The sequence below is a fragment of the Trachypithecus francoisi genome, unplaced genomic scaffold (genome assembly GCF_009764315.1).
Source record: "Trachypithecus francoisi isolate TF-2019V2 unplaced genomic scaffold, Tfra_2.0 Lachesis_group10, whole genome shotgun sequence".
Taxonomy (NCBI): domain Eukaryota; kingdom Metazoa; phylum Chordata; class Mammalia; order Primates; family Cercopithecidae; genus Trachypithecus; species Trachypithecus francoisi.
In genome coordinates this window covers 114,171,900-114,188,856 of record NW_022681455.1, presented here as the reverse complement: position 1 = coordinate 114,188,856, position 16,957 = coordinate 114,171,900, and the positions used below count along the sequence as shown (strand labels likewise).

The 16,957-nt window shown below is 44.8% G+C and overlaps 1 protein-coding gene across 1 annotated transcript in view; it reads right to left on the bottom strand.

Moving 5' to 3' along the window:
• HYDIN (HYDIN axonemal central pair apparatus protein) overlaps window positions 1-16,957 on the bottom strand; it is a 388,294-nt gene that overhangs the window by 66,025 nt on the left and 305,312 nt on the right. Inside the window, 7 exon segments of the mRNA XM_033218949.1 lie at window positions 159-301; window positions 2,199-2,486; window positions 2,710-2,812; window positions 7,147-7,336; window positions 7,447-7,598; window positions 11,078-11,313; window positions 12,343-12,547. Coding sequence (XP_033074840.1) covers window positions 159-301; window positions 2,199-2,486; window positions 2,710-2,812; window positions 7,147-7,336; window positions 7,447-7,598; window positions 11,078-11,313; window positions 12,343-12,547 — 1,317 coding nt within the window.

Below are 16,957 nucleotides of genomic sequence, written 5' to 3'. Positions count from 1 at the left end.
TTGCTACCAGATATGAGTGAGGGATGATTCCTGGGCTATCTCTCAGCTTGAGATGTATTAATTCCATTCCATGCATCCATGGGAAAGGGCTGACAATCAGTATGGGGTTGGCTTAGGCCTAAGGGATTCCAGAAAAATGATGAACGACTTTTATTTACCTGTGGGGAGAAAGCAATTGTAGCTAAAACAGGCCATTCAAACCGTATCAAGTTCACTTGGCTGTGATTTGTGACTGTGAAGCTCACATTATAGCTGTGTCCAATGTGGCAGTCTCCAAACTGGATGTGGTCCACCAGAGCAGCTAGGGATTAGAAGCAGAAGGCTGTGAGTCCTCCCTGGCCTCCCTTGAGGCCCTTCTTCCTTAAGGAGCCATAATGCTTCTCCCACATGCTATCCTTCCATCCTTGGATGGTTACATTTGAAAAACCTAGAATCTCTGAGTAACAAGATTCTATCCTCAAGGATTCTATTCATCCATCCATCCATCCATCCATCCATCCATCCATCCATCATCCACCCTCCCCCATCCTGCCATCATCCATCCACCCACCCATCCAGCCATATCCACCCATCCATCATCTCCCCACCCACCCACCCATCCACATATCCATCCATTATCCACCCATCCATTCATCCATCCATCATCCACCCACCCATCCATCCATTCATTCATCCATCATCCACCTACTCACTCACCTATCTATCCATCATCATTCACCTATCCATCTATCATCTACCCACCCATCCATCCATCCATCATCCACCCATCCATGAATGCATGCATGTATCCATCCATCCATCCATCCATCCATCCATCCATCCATCTACCCATCCATCCCTCTATCACTTCATCCATCCATCATCTATCTATCTACTCACCCATCATCTACCCATCTATCCATCCCTCTATCTCTTCTATCCCTCTGCTCATCCATCCATCCTTCTATCCATCCATCCGTCATCCATTCACCCACCTTAGCCCTCACATCCATTTGTGCAAGAGAAAACATAGGTCCCCAACTCCATTTGTTCGGTGAGAAAATATTATAAAGGATTGCGATTGCCAGATAAAATATAGGAGTCCCAGTTAATTTGAATTACAGATAAGTAATGAATAATTTTTAGGATAGGTATGTCCCATGCCATGGTTGGGATATACATATACTAAAAATTATTCAGTTTAACCGAAATTCCAATTTATTGGGGAGTCTCGTATTCTGATTTGCTAACTCTGGCAAACCTATAATGGGCATGAAATCTGAGTTCTGAACTTAGATTCACTGCTGGCTCCTGCTTGATCCTTCATAAGAGAGATGTCACCATGTAGCCTCAAACAGAGCTGAAACACCAGGTATATGAGGAGTGTTGATTTCAACCCATGTTGTGTAGACCACCTAGTGGTACATTCCAGGACTTTAATTAAGCTTCTAGAAAAACTATGGGACTCTGTTTATAACTCACTTTTTAGCAACCAACCATGTAATTAGGGTGCTTAACCAATGCTTTCTGATGATAACAATTTGATGATAAATTTTTCCAACCCCCAAAAATGTCAATTAAATGAAGCTTTAGTGCTTGATAGATTGCAGCACAACATGTCTTAAGCTTTAGTATAAAAACACATCACCTGGGATCTTGTTAAAATGTGGATGCTGATTCAGCAGGGCACGGTGGGTCTGAAACCCCCATTTCTAACAAGCTCCCAGGTGATGCTGATGCCATAGGATCTCAAACTGCTCATTGAATAGTGGGGCTGTGCAGAGTGATGTTCTAGAAGTGCCCAAACCTATACTCTCTCTAATTAAACAAGACAGACAATGCCAACACAAGCCAGCTAATAAATGCAGACAGGAAAAACTGCAAGACATTTATTTGCTTATTAGTTGAACTGGAATTTGAATATCAAACTATAAGCTCCCTAAGAGTAGAGACTTCCTTGTTAATTTTGAAACTCCAGGGATCAGCATGCCCGGAACATGTACTTGGTGCTCAATACATGTTCATCGAGTGAACACATGAATAAATGGGAGGATGGATGCCATGCTGAGCCAGGTACACCAGCACATAGAGTAGTGAAGAGGTCAGTCAGTCCTAAATTCTCAGGGAGTTAACCAATCCGTTATTTAAATTTAACTCTCATTTAAAACAAATGACCCAATAGCCAACACTTGTCAACACCTCACTACTGTTTCTCCCACCTGCCACCAAGTCTTCCATATCATTGTCCTCGACTGTCTCTGTGAACTCAGAGATACTTATGTCTTCCTGGCTGGTGGGGGCCACCAGCCCGTGGATGTTGTCCAAGGTGATGTCATCCTCATAGCCCTCTCCCACCATGTGGATGGTGGTCTCCTCATATTGGTTGTTGATCACTGACAAGTGGATGATACCTCTCATCCTCCCAACCTTCTGGGAGTGGAAAAAGACATCAAATTCAGCTGTATCTCCAGGAGATACAACCAAGGAGGCTGTATGAGCTTTCTTTGCTGCAAAGAGAAGAGAGAAGGAATGATTTAGAACCAGTTTCAAGAAATGTATATCTATAAAGACCTCGGTGGAAGGGAAAGTAACCCTAGAATGGGAACGAGCCTTAGCTAGACGCCAGTGGTGACGAGACTGGGCATTCCCCTCTGGTTGGGCCTTGAGCGGTACCCTAATGAAGCAGCACTGAGATCCATTGCCTTCTGGAAGCACCCTCCCCACACTTACCTTTTTCATGTGGTTTGTTTTCCTCTGTGATGTAGATGTATGAGGTGGTGGGCCTCCCTTTCAGGGAGAAGACTCCTAGCTCATCCTGCAGGTCAACATGTAGCTGGCAGAAGGAAAGCAGGGATGAGTGCTAGGCTTACAGGCTGCTCATGGGCTTTGAGTCTGGGGTGAGATACTGTACTGTGTTTGGGGCAGGACCCCAAAAAGTTATTGTGCCCAGTATTCACTTTTTTGAATTTCTTATTGAGAGAGAAATAATAAATATTAGACCTGGAGAGGACAAAAGAACATTCAGTCAAATCAGCCCTTGTTATCTGAGTGAGGAACTGGAGGTCCAAAGAGTATGCAGAACTTTCCAGATCACGTAGGTACATAGTGTTAAAATGTGGTTGCCAACACCTCTGTCATTAACAGAGGCAGTTATAGAATACACGCTAGGGTAATAAAATGGAAATGAATACTTATAATTCTATGAGGGCCTGCATTGATGTGAATTCCTAAAAAAACAGTATCTCCTAGGTGCTATGCATTAGTTTAGTTGCCTGATAGTGTCATGTTGAGCATCCTACCATGGTAAGAGAAAAAACAAGGTGGGCATTTGACCTACTTGGAGAAAGTGGTGGTTTCTGGCCCATTGTAAGGAAGCTAAGACTAAAGCTATGCATCTGATTTCAGATATGAGACATCAGCAGGCATTGTTAGAAGGTAGTAATGCTGGCACCATCGTGAAAAAGATTGAATATAAAATATGAGGCATGGAGAAGGCAGAAATAGTGGTATCACATGGGAAGCTTCTGAGATAAAAAATTACGTATTTAGAAACAACTTTAATAAGAAACTATATGGAAGAATTATATGTAAGAATATTGACATAAAAGATCTAAATAAATGAGTGGAAATCCTAAATGTTCCTGGTGGAGCATCTAAATACTCTGCAAGTAGAAATCCTCCTGGATTGAGAGGCTTCCCGATGGGATTTTTAAAGGAGCATTATAAAATAATTATAAAGCTCATTTGAGAGATTAATGGGTGAAAATTGTTAAGAAAAACGACAAAAACAGGGAGTGGGTAGATAGGAATTCACTGAACTAGATGCTAAAACATAAAGCCACAATAATGGAAACAATGCTAGGTAACCTGAGCTCAAGGCAACAATAATTGCTAGACTAAACATGTAAAAAAAAATTTTTTTTAAAGTATCACAGAGCTATGAAGAGAATGAGGAGTAAATAGACCAGGATCGGTGAGAGTATAGAAATCCAGCAAGGTCAGTCTCACTTTCTGGGCAGTTTTTGTCCAGAGCATTTGCCAGTCAGGAAAAGTTAAGACAGGAGGCTTGTCTGCACCTTTTTTTTTTTGATATGGAATCTCACTCTGTCACCCAGGTCAGAGCGCAGTGGCAAAATCTTGGCTCACTGCAAACTCTGTCTCCTGGGTTCTGACGATTTTCCTGCCTCAGCCTTCAGAGTAGCTAGGATTACAGGCACGAGTCACCATGCCCAGCTAATTTTTGTATGTTTTTAGTAAAGACGGGGTTTTACCATGTTGGCCAGGCTGGTTTCAAACTCCTGATCTGCCCACCTCAGCCTCCCAAAGTGCTGGGATTACAGGCATTGTCTGCACTTTTGATGGTCTTTTGGTGCTAAGAGGGCAAAAATTCAAGGCCTGTGGAAGGTGAGAATGCTTTCTTCTGGTGTGGGACCTCATTAAGATGAAACGTGAGCTGGATATAAACCAGCTTTCCCAAGGATGGCAATCCTGCTCTAAGTCTTCTGGGTAATCCAGAAAATCTCAAACCCTAACACTGGCTTAAGGTGATCCTGAATTTCTAGTGCCCCCAAGTGTTGGGCAGAAGCAAATGAAAATTGCCTCTGAAGAAAAATATGATCCTTAGTTTAATGATTTCTAAATAACTTTTACAATGTAATACCCAACACATAAATAGAAGATAACTAGGCACGTGAGTAGGCAGGGTAACATGGGCAAAGATGAGTAGAAAGAGTAGAAAAAGATGAGTAGAAATATCAGAAAGAGACACAGTGACTTTGGATTTTGGAATTATTGGGTACAGACTGCAAAATGGCTATGATTACTGTGTTCAAGAAATAAAAGTCATGTCTGACAATTTCAGCTAGAAACTGTAAACATGAATTATTCAGATTTTTAAAACAGCCTAATAGAAATTCTAAGATTGAAAAATGTAATAACTTAAGGGCTTAATGGAAACTTTAACAGTAGATTCAATACAGCTAAAGGGAGAGTTGATAAACTGAAGACAGGTCAAAAGAAATTATGCAGAATGAAGCCCAGAGGAAAAGTGAGTGGAAAATATAGTGAGACTGAGAGACACAGAAGATATAGTGAGAAGGTCTTCTATATATTTAATTATCATCCCAGAAGGAGAGATTAGAGAGAATGAAATAGAAACAATATTTAAAGACATGTCTAGAAAATTTCCAAAATTGACTTAACTTTAATCCACAGAATCAAGAAGTCTAGTGAATTCTAACAAGGATAAATTAAAAGAAGTCCACTTCTGGACATATCATAGTAAAACTGTAGAAAACAAAGTGAAAATGTAAAAGGCAGTCAGAAAAAAAGAATGCCTTAAAGTAGCAGTCCCCAACTTTTTTGGCACCAGGAACTGGTTTCGTGGAAGACAATTTTTCCATGGACCAGGCACTGGGGAATGGTTTTGGGTTGCAACTGTTCCACTTCAGATAATCAGGCATTAGATTCTTATAAGGAACATGCAATCTAGATCCCTCACATGTGCAGTTCACAACAGCTGTTTGCACTCCTATGAGAATCTAATGCTGCTGCTGATCTGACAGGAGGCGAGCTCAGGTGGTAATGTGAGTGATGGAGAGTGGCTGTAAATACAGATGACCTTTTGCTTATTGGTCTGTGGCCTGGGGGTTGGGGACTCCATCTTAAATAACATTTTAGACTTACAGCTGACAACTCAGCAGTAACAATGAAAACCGGAATACATTAGAATAATATCTCCCATTTGCTGAAAGAAAACAACTGCCAAACCGGAATTCTATAGCCAGTAAAAATGATGTTAAAAATGAAGGAGAAATAGAGACTTCACCACCAGCAGACTCACATTAAGGAAATACTAAAGAGTATTCTTCATTTGGTAGGAAAAGTGTCTAAGATGGTGATATGGTTTGGCTGTGTCCCCACTCAAATCTCATCTTGAATTTTAGCTCCCATAACTTCCACTTGTCGTGGGAGGGACCTGGTGGGAGGTAAAGGAATCATGGGGGCCGGTCTTTCCCAGGCTGTTCTTGTGATAGTGAATAAGTCTCACAAGAGCTGATGGTTTTATAAATGGGAGTTCCCCTGCACAAGTGCTCTTGGCTGCCACCATGTAAGACATGTCTTTCTCCTCCTTTGCCTTCTACTGTGATAGTGAGGCCTCCCCAGCCATGTGGAACTGTGAGTCCTCTTTTTTCTTTATAAATTACCCAGTCTCAGGTATGTCTTTATTGGTAGCATGACAACTGACAAATACAGATAGAAAATTGGAGACCCAGGAATAAAGAGCAATAAAAATGATTAATAAATGAATAAACCTAAATGAGCCATAAAAGGATAAACAGTAAGAACAGCAGCAATAACAACAGTAGCAATGTCTTGTAGGGTTTAAAATATTTAGAGAATCCCAAGCCTTCCACAAGTTGCTCCATTACTGTATCCTTTCATTTTTATCTTCCTTGCTCTTCTACCTCTACCTATGCTCTCATGAAGCTGGGTGCTTACCAGCTCCTGCAGTAGCGTGCATGTTTTTTTTTTTTTTGGCTTCTGCACCTTTGAAGCTTTCTCTCTCTTTCTGGTTTGCATGGACTGCCAAATGCCCACTGCAGGCATTGCTGAAACCCAGCTCCTTCAATGAACCCTGTTCAAATGTCATTTACAGTGAATTTTCCCTTTATTGTCTAGATGGGAATAGATCTTTTTCAAAAGTCCTACTGTCCCTTGCAGAGCGCAATACATCACATTTTTGTAAAATAAAACCACAATTTAATCATTGAATCAAAATACATTTGGATGTTGTATTTCTTACCCCTACTGAAGTTTCTTTTATCGTCTTATTCTTATTGCAAATGCAACGTTCATTACAGAAAACAATAAAAAACTAAAGAAGATATTAAGAATATCCATAATCCTGCTCACTCAGCTTGGTGCACGTCACTGCACGCTACCTTGGACAGTAGTTAATGATATATTGTGGAATCTGGTTTCCTACTTTCCTTGAGGACAAACACCATGCCAGATTCCCCTCTGCAAGTCCGTGACACACAGGTTAATGTATGCGGATCAACAGAGAAGTCCTCATACATTAGGCATGGCAGAGGCCCCAATGGCAGAAGTGTGACTTCTGGATTCTTCTCCCTTTCAGCCTCATGCTTCATCCTCGAGTATTACCTGGGCAGGGAGGACGCCATTGTTCTTGAGGATGAGAGGCAGCTTCTCTGAATGACCAAGCAGAAGCCTCTTAAAGAGGAGTAAGGGGTTTCCACGTTGGTTATGAAGAATTGGCCGCACAACCGTCACTCGTGGGAGGTTCCCCTCACCAGCGATGTCAAACACCAGGCCTCGGCTCTTGGCCAGGGTGCTGTAGGAACAGGAAGATTGTAGCCTGTCAGTCTGGCGTGGTGGGAATGACACTCCCTAGGGAGTGTGGCCCGCAGCCCTGCTGCAGGAGAGGGAGCTGGGAGCTGGTACCTGGGCAAGCCATCCAAGGTAGCCTCAAAGATGCACTGGTAGTTCTGCATGATCTGCGGGGTGAAGGACACCGTGGCAAAGGCATGGGAATGACTGGCAATGCACATCTTGTTGGGTTCCACTTCAAAAATGTCGGTGATGCGCGCAAAGGGCTGGTAATGGGGGCAGAGACCAGACTATGTCAGCGCCTTTGGATTCTCACCAGGCTTACTCCTTATTTCCAAGAGCCCCCCCCGCCTCTCGTCTAAGTGCCATGGTGGACATGCTCCACTGCCTGCAGGGTCAGGGGCCCTGGAGGGAACAGCCTGGGACCCACCCCTGAAGGATGCCTGGCCAGATTTGGCTAGACCTATGATTTTTGACTCAAATTGATGAACTAAGCCAGGAATCCAGATATTGTCCCTGCTACCCCACCCCTGTCAACTAAACTGGGATGCCCAAAGATTGGTGTTGGTTGGCTTTTAAATTCTTTTTTGACAGGATCTTGTTCTGTCACTTATGTTGGAGTGCAGTGGCATGATCATGGCTCACTGCATCCTCGACCTCCTGGACCCAGGCAATTCTCCCACCTCAGCCTCCCGAGTAGCTGGGACTACAGGTGTGTGCCACTATGCCCAGCTAATTATTATTATTTTTTTTGTACATATGGGGTTTCGTCATGTTTCCCAGGCTGGTCTCAAACTCCTGGGCTCAAGTGATCTGCCTGCCTCGGCCTCCCATAGTGCCAGGATTACAGGTGTGAGCCACCGTGCCGGGCCAGTGCTGGTTGTTAAAATGTGGAGCTGAGCTGGGAGCTGGCTGAATCACATGCAAGATGAGAAAGCTAGATGAGAGAATGGAGCAATGGAAACCCTGTGAGAGAGACATGTGGCCGCTGACAGACGGACAGAGCATCCGCTGGTCTTCTAAAGGGTGGACTTCAGGTGATGGTGCCAGTCCCAAGGAGTCCTGGCCACGTGATGTGTTCTGACCTGTGTCTGAGGTGTCCGATTTGCTGCAGTAAGCCTTGCTTTGTTTGGGCTAATCTGAGAGGGTTTCTGCTCCTTGTAACTCCAAGAGCCTTGGCTAGAGCAACCTCCCACAGCACTTTATCTGTTCCCATCTTGTGGCAGCATTTTGGGACTGTATGGAGCCCTGGCATGGCCTTAAAAGGATTTTTCATTCTCATGGGAAGTAGGTGGGATTCAAGACTGACTGTTCCCTCTTGATCTTAAACTGAGGGTACTCAGGTTTCTCTTTGCTTTTTCCAAGGGATAGCCTTCAAGTCTGTGAACAAGGGTGGAGGAGAACATGTGATTTCTGCAAATCCTCTTATAAAGTCTCTCTTTAGAAATCAGGCTTGCGGCTGGGTGTGGTGGCTCACTCCTGTAATCCTAACACTTTGGGAGGCGGAGGTGGGAGGATCGCTTGAGCCCAGGAGTTCGAGACCAGCCTGGCCAACATGGGAAACCCCGTCTCTACAAAAAATACAAAAACTAGCCAAGCATGGTGGTGTGTGCCTGTAGTCCCAGCTGCTCAGGAGGCTGAGGTGGGAGGATCACTTGAGCCCAGGAAGTCGAGGCTGCAGTGAGCCATGATGGCGCCACTGCACTCCAGCCTGGGCAACGAGAGTGAGACTGTCTTAAAAAAAGAAAAAAAAAATCAGTCTTGCTCTTTTTTTGTTGTTTTTTTGAGACGGAGTCTCGTTCTGTTGCCCAGGCTGGAGTGCAGTGGCGCCATCATGGCTCACTGCAAGCTCCGCCTCCCGGGTTTACGCCATTCTCCTGCCTCAGCCTCCCGAGCAGCTGGGACTACAGGCACCCGCCACCTCGCCCGGTTAGTTTTTTTATATGTTTTAGTAGAGACGGGGTTTCACCGTGTTAGCCAGGATGGTCTCGATCTCCTAATCTCGTGATCCGTCCGTCTCAGCCTCCCAAAGTGCTGGGATTACAGGCCTTGCTCACTTTTTATGTTTTTAGTACAGAATAGGGAGAAAGCTGCTCCTTAGTATCCCAAATAAGATCAGAGAATAGGGCCGGGCGCGGTGGCTCAAGCCTGTAATCCCAGCACTTAGGGAGGCCGAGACGGGCGGATCACAAGGTCAGGAGATCGAGACCATCCTGGCTAACACGGTGAAACCCCGTCTCTACTAAAAAATACTAGTCCCAGCTACTCAGGAGGCTGAGGCAGGAGAATGGCGTAAACCCGGGAGGCGGAGCTTGCAGTGAGCCGAGATCCAGCCACTGCACTCCAGCCCGGGCGACAGAGCGAGACTCCGTCCCAAAAAAAAAAAAAAAAAAGAGAATAGGCCAGGCGCGGTGGCTCATGCCTGTAATCCTGGTACTTTGGGAGGCCGAGTTGGGTGGATCACGAGGTCAGGAGATCGAGACCATCCCGGCTAACACGGTGAAACTCCGTGTCCACTAAAAATACAAAAAATTAGCTGGGTGGTGGGCGCCCGTAGTCCCAGCTACTCAGGAGGCTGAGGCAGGAGAATGGTGTGAACCTGGGAGGCAGAGCTTGCAGTGAGCTGAGATCGTGCCACTGCACTCCAGCCTGGGCAACAGAGCAAGATTCTGTCTCCAAAAAAAAAAAAAAAAAAAAAAAAAAAATCAGAGAATGACTGGGTGTCACCAGAGTCTGAAGGAAGTCATAAAAGGGATTATGTAGTCTCCCCAACCATACCTCTCTGCATTGGCATTCCCCCAGGAATGCACACTCCATATGTAGCTCTAGGCTGACACCAACACCCTTGGTGACTTCCCCACCACCCTCAGCTGTGAACAATGCCAGCTCCAGGTCCTGAGGACCTCCTGGGCCCAGATTCGACCTTCGAGCAGAGAACTGAAGCAGCTGCCATAAAACTAGAGTATTTGCTACACACTGGATTGGAAATTAAGGGTAACGGAAACCCATTGATTAAGACCTCTCTTGGTATCCTGAATTTTCTGTTCTGCTGTGAAAAAAAGTATGAGGTGAATGACTCAGAGAGAAAAGGCAATTTCGAGCCTGGCAGACCCCTGAATTGGGCAATTATTTCATCTTGTATGTGGATGAAGCTTGGCTTTAAGCCCAGCCCTATATTCTCAGGCTCTGGGACCTAGGGGAAGGATTTAGCTTTTTAAGCCTCCGTTTCCCTAACTGTAGAATTGGGATAATAATACAAAGTCGGAAGAGTTGTTGTGAGGGCAAAAGGAGGCAATAAATATAAATTACTTAGCACAGTGCTTGTCACATGGGAAGGGCTAAAAAATGCTCACCATTTCACCTTATCCTCAGAATCTGATGCCCCCAAATCTCCCTTACCAGGAGAATATGCAGCTGGAGGCAGGCCTGTCTGGAGTTGGTGCTCACTTTAGCCTCTCCCCACCATGTTTTGTCTATTTTAGGCACACAGTGAGCGTTTAATGGAGGAATGCAGTTTGCTCGTTCATGCGTACCCATTTATCACAAAGGTACCCGGAGGAGACACCCACTGGGACAAATGTATCACCACTGGCCTAGGGGAAACCCCCAGTTACTTCACATAACTTCCAGCAGGGCCTGATAATTTCCACTCACGCATACAGGCTCCAGAGCCGAGGATGCTGAGAGCCCTTCTTCCAAGTTTACGCCAATCACGGTGGGCCAGGGGCCATTGGGAGCGTCTTACCTTATTGGAGATAGGCCTGACTACAATGTTGACATCACAGGCGATCTTTCCCACGTTGCTGATCTTGAAACGAGCCTTGGCTCGGCGGCCCACGAGGACATTGCAGAAGATGAACTTGTTCTCGTCCTCGACGAACAGTCCCCCGCTCTCTATGGTCTGCAGGATGTGGTGCAGGTTGGCACTGGTACATATCTGGTGCTCTTCAAATATCAAGGCGTTGTTTTCAGTCACAAAGGCTGCGGAGTGAAGGGGAGACTATGAGATGTAGCCTGATTGCTGGATTTCCTCTCTGTAATTCCTAATTTGGAGCTCTGGATTCTCACAAAGGAGAATCGTGGAGGACACATAGGGGAAGTCATGCAAGGGGGTGTGAGGGATGGGAAACATTCTGTTTTGTCTTCCTCTTTTGTACTGCCCTTGCTGGTTGCCACACTCCAGTGAGCCTTTCTCTCCCAGTGGTAAGATCCAGGATCTGGGGTTGGCTGTGGAGGGAAGGAGGCAACTGGCCCACTATGCTTCAAGGCTCCAGTGATCCTATCATCAAAGCATGAGGCATTCTCTTTGCACCTCATGTGCCCTCCTGCTGGGTTATAGATTTTGTATGCTCAGTACCTGAACATTGTTCTCTGTGGACATGTTGCCCACCGGGAGTGGCCTGGCCATGAGCGGGACTCAGTGCTCCTAGGTGGGATGGGCTGTGCCACAGCCCATCCCACCATGATTCTCAGATAACACTATTCATCTGGGAATCCAGGACCAGCATCCTGGGAGTGTGAAGCTGCACCTCCTCCCTTAGGTATATGCCCTGGAAAAATACAACTGAAGACACTAGAGGAAGTCCCAGGACGCCAAAGGAAGCAGCCCAGCCATGTCTGCCAGACGTCTTTGGAAAAACTTGCAAGAAAGAGGTAGAAGTGTTACAGATGAAGGTCTCTTATTTATATATTTAGTTGTTGAGACGGACTCTTGCTCTGTTGTGGAGTACAGTGGCGTGATCTTGGCTCACTGCAAACTCCACCTCCTGGGTTTGAGTGCCTTCTGAGTAGCTGGGATTACAGGCATGTGTCACCACACCCGGCTCATTTTTTGTATTTTTAGTAGAGACGGGGTTTTGTCATGTTGGCCACGCTGGTCTCCAACTCCTGATCTTAGGTGATCCACCCGCCTCGGCCTCCCACAGTGCTGGGATCACAAGCATGAGCCACTGCACCTGGTCTCAGACGAACATCTTTTAAGTGGTGTTGTCCAATGTGAGTGGTAAGTACCTGGTAGACAGGCTTCAGCCAGCAAAGTGTAAGGAATGCCAGCAGGCTGAACTGTAGGGTCTCGGCCGGAGATATCGATGGCTAGTAACTCCTCACACTTTCCCACGGGCTCAGCCACACAGTCAACATTGATGACCTGCTGTCCTCCGGAAGGGATGGAGCCAAACCCAGGGTACACGGTGAACATGCCATGGGCGAAGCGGGCCTGCAGGACAAGGGTGGGAGGGATAGGAGACTTGGAGGCAGAGTGAGTGACAGCCAGACTATGGGGGCTGTGAGATGGTGTGGAGAGGGCGAGAGACACGTGGGGCTTCTTCTCACAGGCACTCTCTGGGCCCTCACTCCTCTCCTCCTGGAGGGACAGAGGGCCTGGGATGGGCAGGGGGTCTTCAATGATAGGCTGCTCTCTCAGTGCTTCCTTCTATGCAAATTCCTTCAGAGCAATCGTGTTTGAACTAAGGGTTTAAAGGAACAGACAGACTCCACATCATATAGCACTTATTCAGCTGGGCATCTTGAATCAGATGGGTGCAGAATGGAGTAGTGGGTAAGGTTATGGGCTTTTGAGTGAGACACACCTGGGTTTGAATCTCAGCCCTGATAAATATTGACTGTTTGACCTTAAACAAATGACTTCTCTTAGTCTCAGTTTATTTATCTATAAAATGGGGCTAAAGCCCCAACCCCAGAGATTGCTGGAGGTTTAAATGAAATAACAGGTGTGAAGCATGTAGCATAGCATCTGGTATAGAATTAGTGCTAAAAAACAAACAAACAAACAAACAAAAACCCCAAAAAACCAGGATGTTGGTGCAATCCTTAGATGTCCCTGCTCTTCTCTCTCCTGCTTGTAGTTTTCTGGATGACTGTAGAATGTGCTGACAATGCAGTGGCCTGAGATAAGGGAAGGGTCTGGAACAGCCCAGGCTCTGTTCTCATCCTCCCTAGAACAGAATGTCCTTCAGCTCAGAGATCCACATTTCCTCTGCAGCACAAACTCCAGGACAGAATGCTTTTGGTGTCCTTCAGCTGCAGTGTGAAGTGAGGCATGCATAGGCAGGACTGCATTTGTTCAAGACAGCTTTCTTGAGCCTTGGGGGACCAGCTGTCCATGAATACGAAGTTTCTATTAGTTCTTGCTACCTATCTGTGAGTGATAACTTGCTTTGCATGACTTGCGTGAGTGTTCTGCCACACTGGACTCATACCCTGGCAACTGGATTTGTGCAAAACCTCTGGCAGCTGGGGTTTGTGAAGGACCTCCTGCCAGATCTAGGAACCACAGCAGAAATTAGTGCTGAGTCTAGTGGCACTCTTCACATAGGCATCTGTGTGGATGCAGCCCCTAGCATTGTGCAGTGTGACTGCAGAGACATATGTGGAAGCTGCTATTAACTAATTTGGTCACTATTTACTAAATACCTACTATATGCTAGGAGATGCCCTGGGCACCAGTGATTCCCAGATAAACCATCCTGACAGAGGAGAAGGTTGGAGAATAGTAGAAAATGGCATGATGTTGTCTCAAAGGAGCAAAGCCATAGTGGGGGCAAAGAACAGCTGAAATGAGTGGAACTGAGGTAGCAGAAAGCTAGGAGAAAGGGAAGCAGTCAGAGAAAGAGGTCTTGGAAATCAAGGATTCAGAAGCACCTCAGTTTCTTGTGATGCAAGATCAAGGCTGTGACCATTAAAATAAGTTGCCAATGTAGAGGAGAGGATAAGTTCATTGCAACTGAAAGGCAGAGTGCTGGAGAGGCTGTCTCACTGAAGGCTGAGAAGATATGGTAGTCAAAGAAGGAAAAAAAATCTGTAGAAGAGATGAGAGTTACAGAAACATAAGTAGAAAATTACGTATGTTAATGAAACAGAAGCCTTTGCTTGACAAGAGGAAACCACCTGAAAAGACATAAAAACCAACATGTAGAAAACCCAGTTCACTTCAATCAATAATTATTGCTGTTCACAGAGTGCAGAAAACCTGCTTCTCTCATTGCCTTCAACGCAGAGGTGGTGGCTGGAGCTGCAGCAGCCACCTTGGAACCATGAGGGAAAGACCAAGAGAATCACAAGCAACAATCAACTGTGAAACCAACACCAGCAATTGTCTACTCCATTTAAATATGCCATATTTGTTTAAACCACTAACGTTGGATTTTCTGCTATCTGCAATCAAACATGATTCTGATACACAAATCAAGCACCTCCTTCTCCGTGAAGCCTTCAATAACTGTTCACAGCTACCCAGAACAGCAAGACTTCATTCTTCCATTTTTCTAGAGTCTATCCATGTACAAGCACCTCAATTATAGTATTTACCATCTTGCTTAACAACTGCTCATTCACCTGCTTTTTATAAAGAATTCCTCTTGTCTGTCTTCAAGTTCACTGATTCTTTCCTCCACCCTGCTCTAAAATATTTCCTCTACATCCATTTAAAACCATATCAGACAGTATTATAGTTTTGCTTCCATTGACAAACATAATTTAGAAAACCCAGGAAGAGAAGTAAGGTCTACTGAATTTACATACATTATTGCTTACTATGTTTTTTTCTTCCTTGTTGATGTTCCATGATTACATCTTCTGTTATTTACTTTCTGTTTTGAGAACTTCCTTTAGCCATTCTTTTAGGGTAAGTCTACTAGTGACAAATTCTTTTAGCCTTGTTTCATTTGAGAAAGTCGATTTTCCATTTATCCCTGAGAAGTATTTTTGCTGGATATAAGATTCTGGGTTCACAGTTATTGATTCTCTACACTGGAAAATATTGTGCCACTTTCTTTTGGGTCTCTGGTTTTTGTAAGAAATCTGCTGTCATTCAAGGTTCATTTCTTTCTTGATGTGCTCAAGATTTTTTTTTCTTTTCTTTAATTTTCAGAAGTTTGACTATGATGTGTGTTGGTAAGGATTTCTTTTGGTTTCTCCTATTTGGGTTTGCTCAAATTCTTGAGTCTGTAGGTTTACATCTTTTTCCAAACTTGAAAAGTTTTCTGTCATTATTCCTTTGAGTACCTTTTCAGTTCCACCCTCTTTTGTAACTCTTTCTGGAACTCCAATGAAAACAGCATTAGATCTTTTGTTATGGTTCCACAGATCCTTAAGCATCTCTTCATTTTTTATCATTAGACTTAAATAGACTTTCAAGAGACTCAAAACAGAATCTACTTTCTCTCTTTTGTTTAGACTGGGCAGAATAATGGCCTCTCAAAGATGTCCACATCCTAATCCCTAGAACCAGCGAATACGTTATCTTACACAGCAAAAGGACTTGGTTGACATGATTACATTAAGAAGCTTGTGATGAGGAGATTATTCTGGATTATAATGGGCCCAGTGTAATCACAGGGGTCCTTAGAAATGGAAGAGAGTTAGAAGGAGATATGACTGTAGAGGAGGTTAGAGTAACGTGATGTGAGAAGGCTTTGATCCACTGTTGCTGGCTTTGAAGATGATAGAAGGGGACTACAAGCCAAGGAATGTGGGCTGCCTCTAGAAGCTAAAAAAACAATGAAAAGGATTCTTTCCTGGTGTCTCCAGAAAAGAATACAGCCCTTCCAACACCTTGATTTTAGCACTTCTGACCTACAGAACAATAAGATAAAAAATGTGTAATACTTTAAGCTTCTAAATTTGAGGTAATTTGTTGTGAGAACAATAAGAAACGAACACAGGAATCCCTATTGTCTGTCTTCAAGTTCACCGATTCTTTTCCTCTGTTCCCTCTGTGTTGTTGAGCCCATCCATTGAGTTCCAAATTTGTTTATTTATCTTCAATTCCAGAATTTCCATTTGCTTCTTCTCTACATCTTCTTTCTTTGCTGAGACATACTATTTTAAAATTTTTCCAGGCATGCTTATAATTGCTCATTGAAACATTTTCAGATAATTCTAACACCGCTGTCATCTCCGTGTTGTCATCTAGCATTTATCCATTCTCCTTCAGTTTGAATTCTTCCTGGTTCTTGGTATGATGAGTGATTTTCACTTGAAACCTGGACATTTTGGGTGTTACGCTATGAGACTTGCGATCTGATTTAAATCTGGTTGAGCTGGCTTTCTTTTGACACTACCCTGGCTGGGGAAGGTAGTGCACTGCCTTGCTACTGCCAGGTGGGGGCAGTAGTCCAGATTCCCCACTCAGACTCATCATTCCTGCTGGGCAGGGGTGGGTGTCCCAGCTCTCCACTAGTCCTCAACTGATACCTTCCTGGTGGGGACGGGTGAGTGCCTGTTACTGTTCTGCTGATGCTATGGGAGATGGAGGGGTCCTCTGACACCATTCCAGCAGGGGACGGGGGAATGTCTCATTTTCACTAGGTTGAGATGGACATCACGGTTCCCCATGTAGTATCTCCACAAACAGCACTGGAGGTGGTGGGGGATGCTTGTTACCACCCATGGGAATGAAAGTCTTGGCTTCCTATTTGACCTTTTCTGATGCCACCCTGGCAAGGCGGTGGGGCACCTCATGACAGCTTGGGGAGGGTGGAGTCTAGTATCTCTATTTGGCCTTTGCTAGCAGAGGTGGCGTGGGACCAGATATTTTTCTTTGGTGTTTGGCTGGAGTAGAACAGTTATTATCTAGAAGTTTTCTGTCTTACTAGGGGCAACCTAG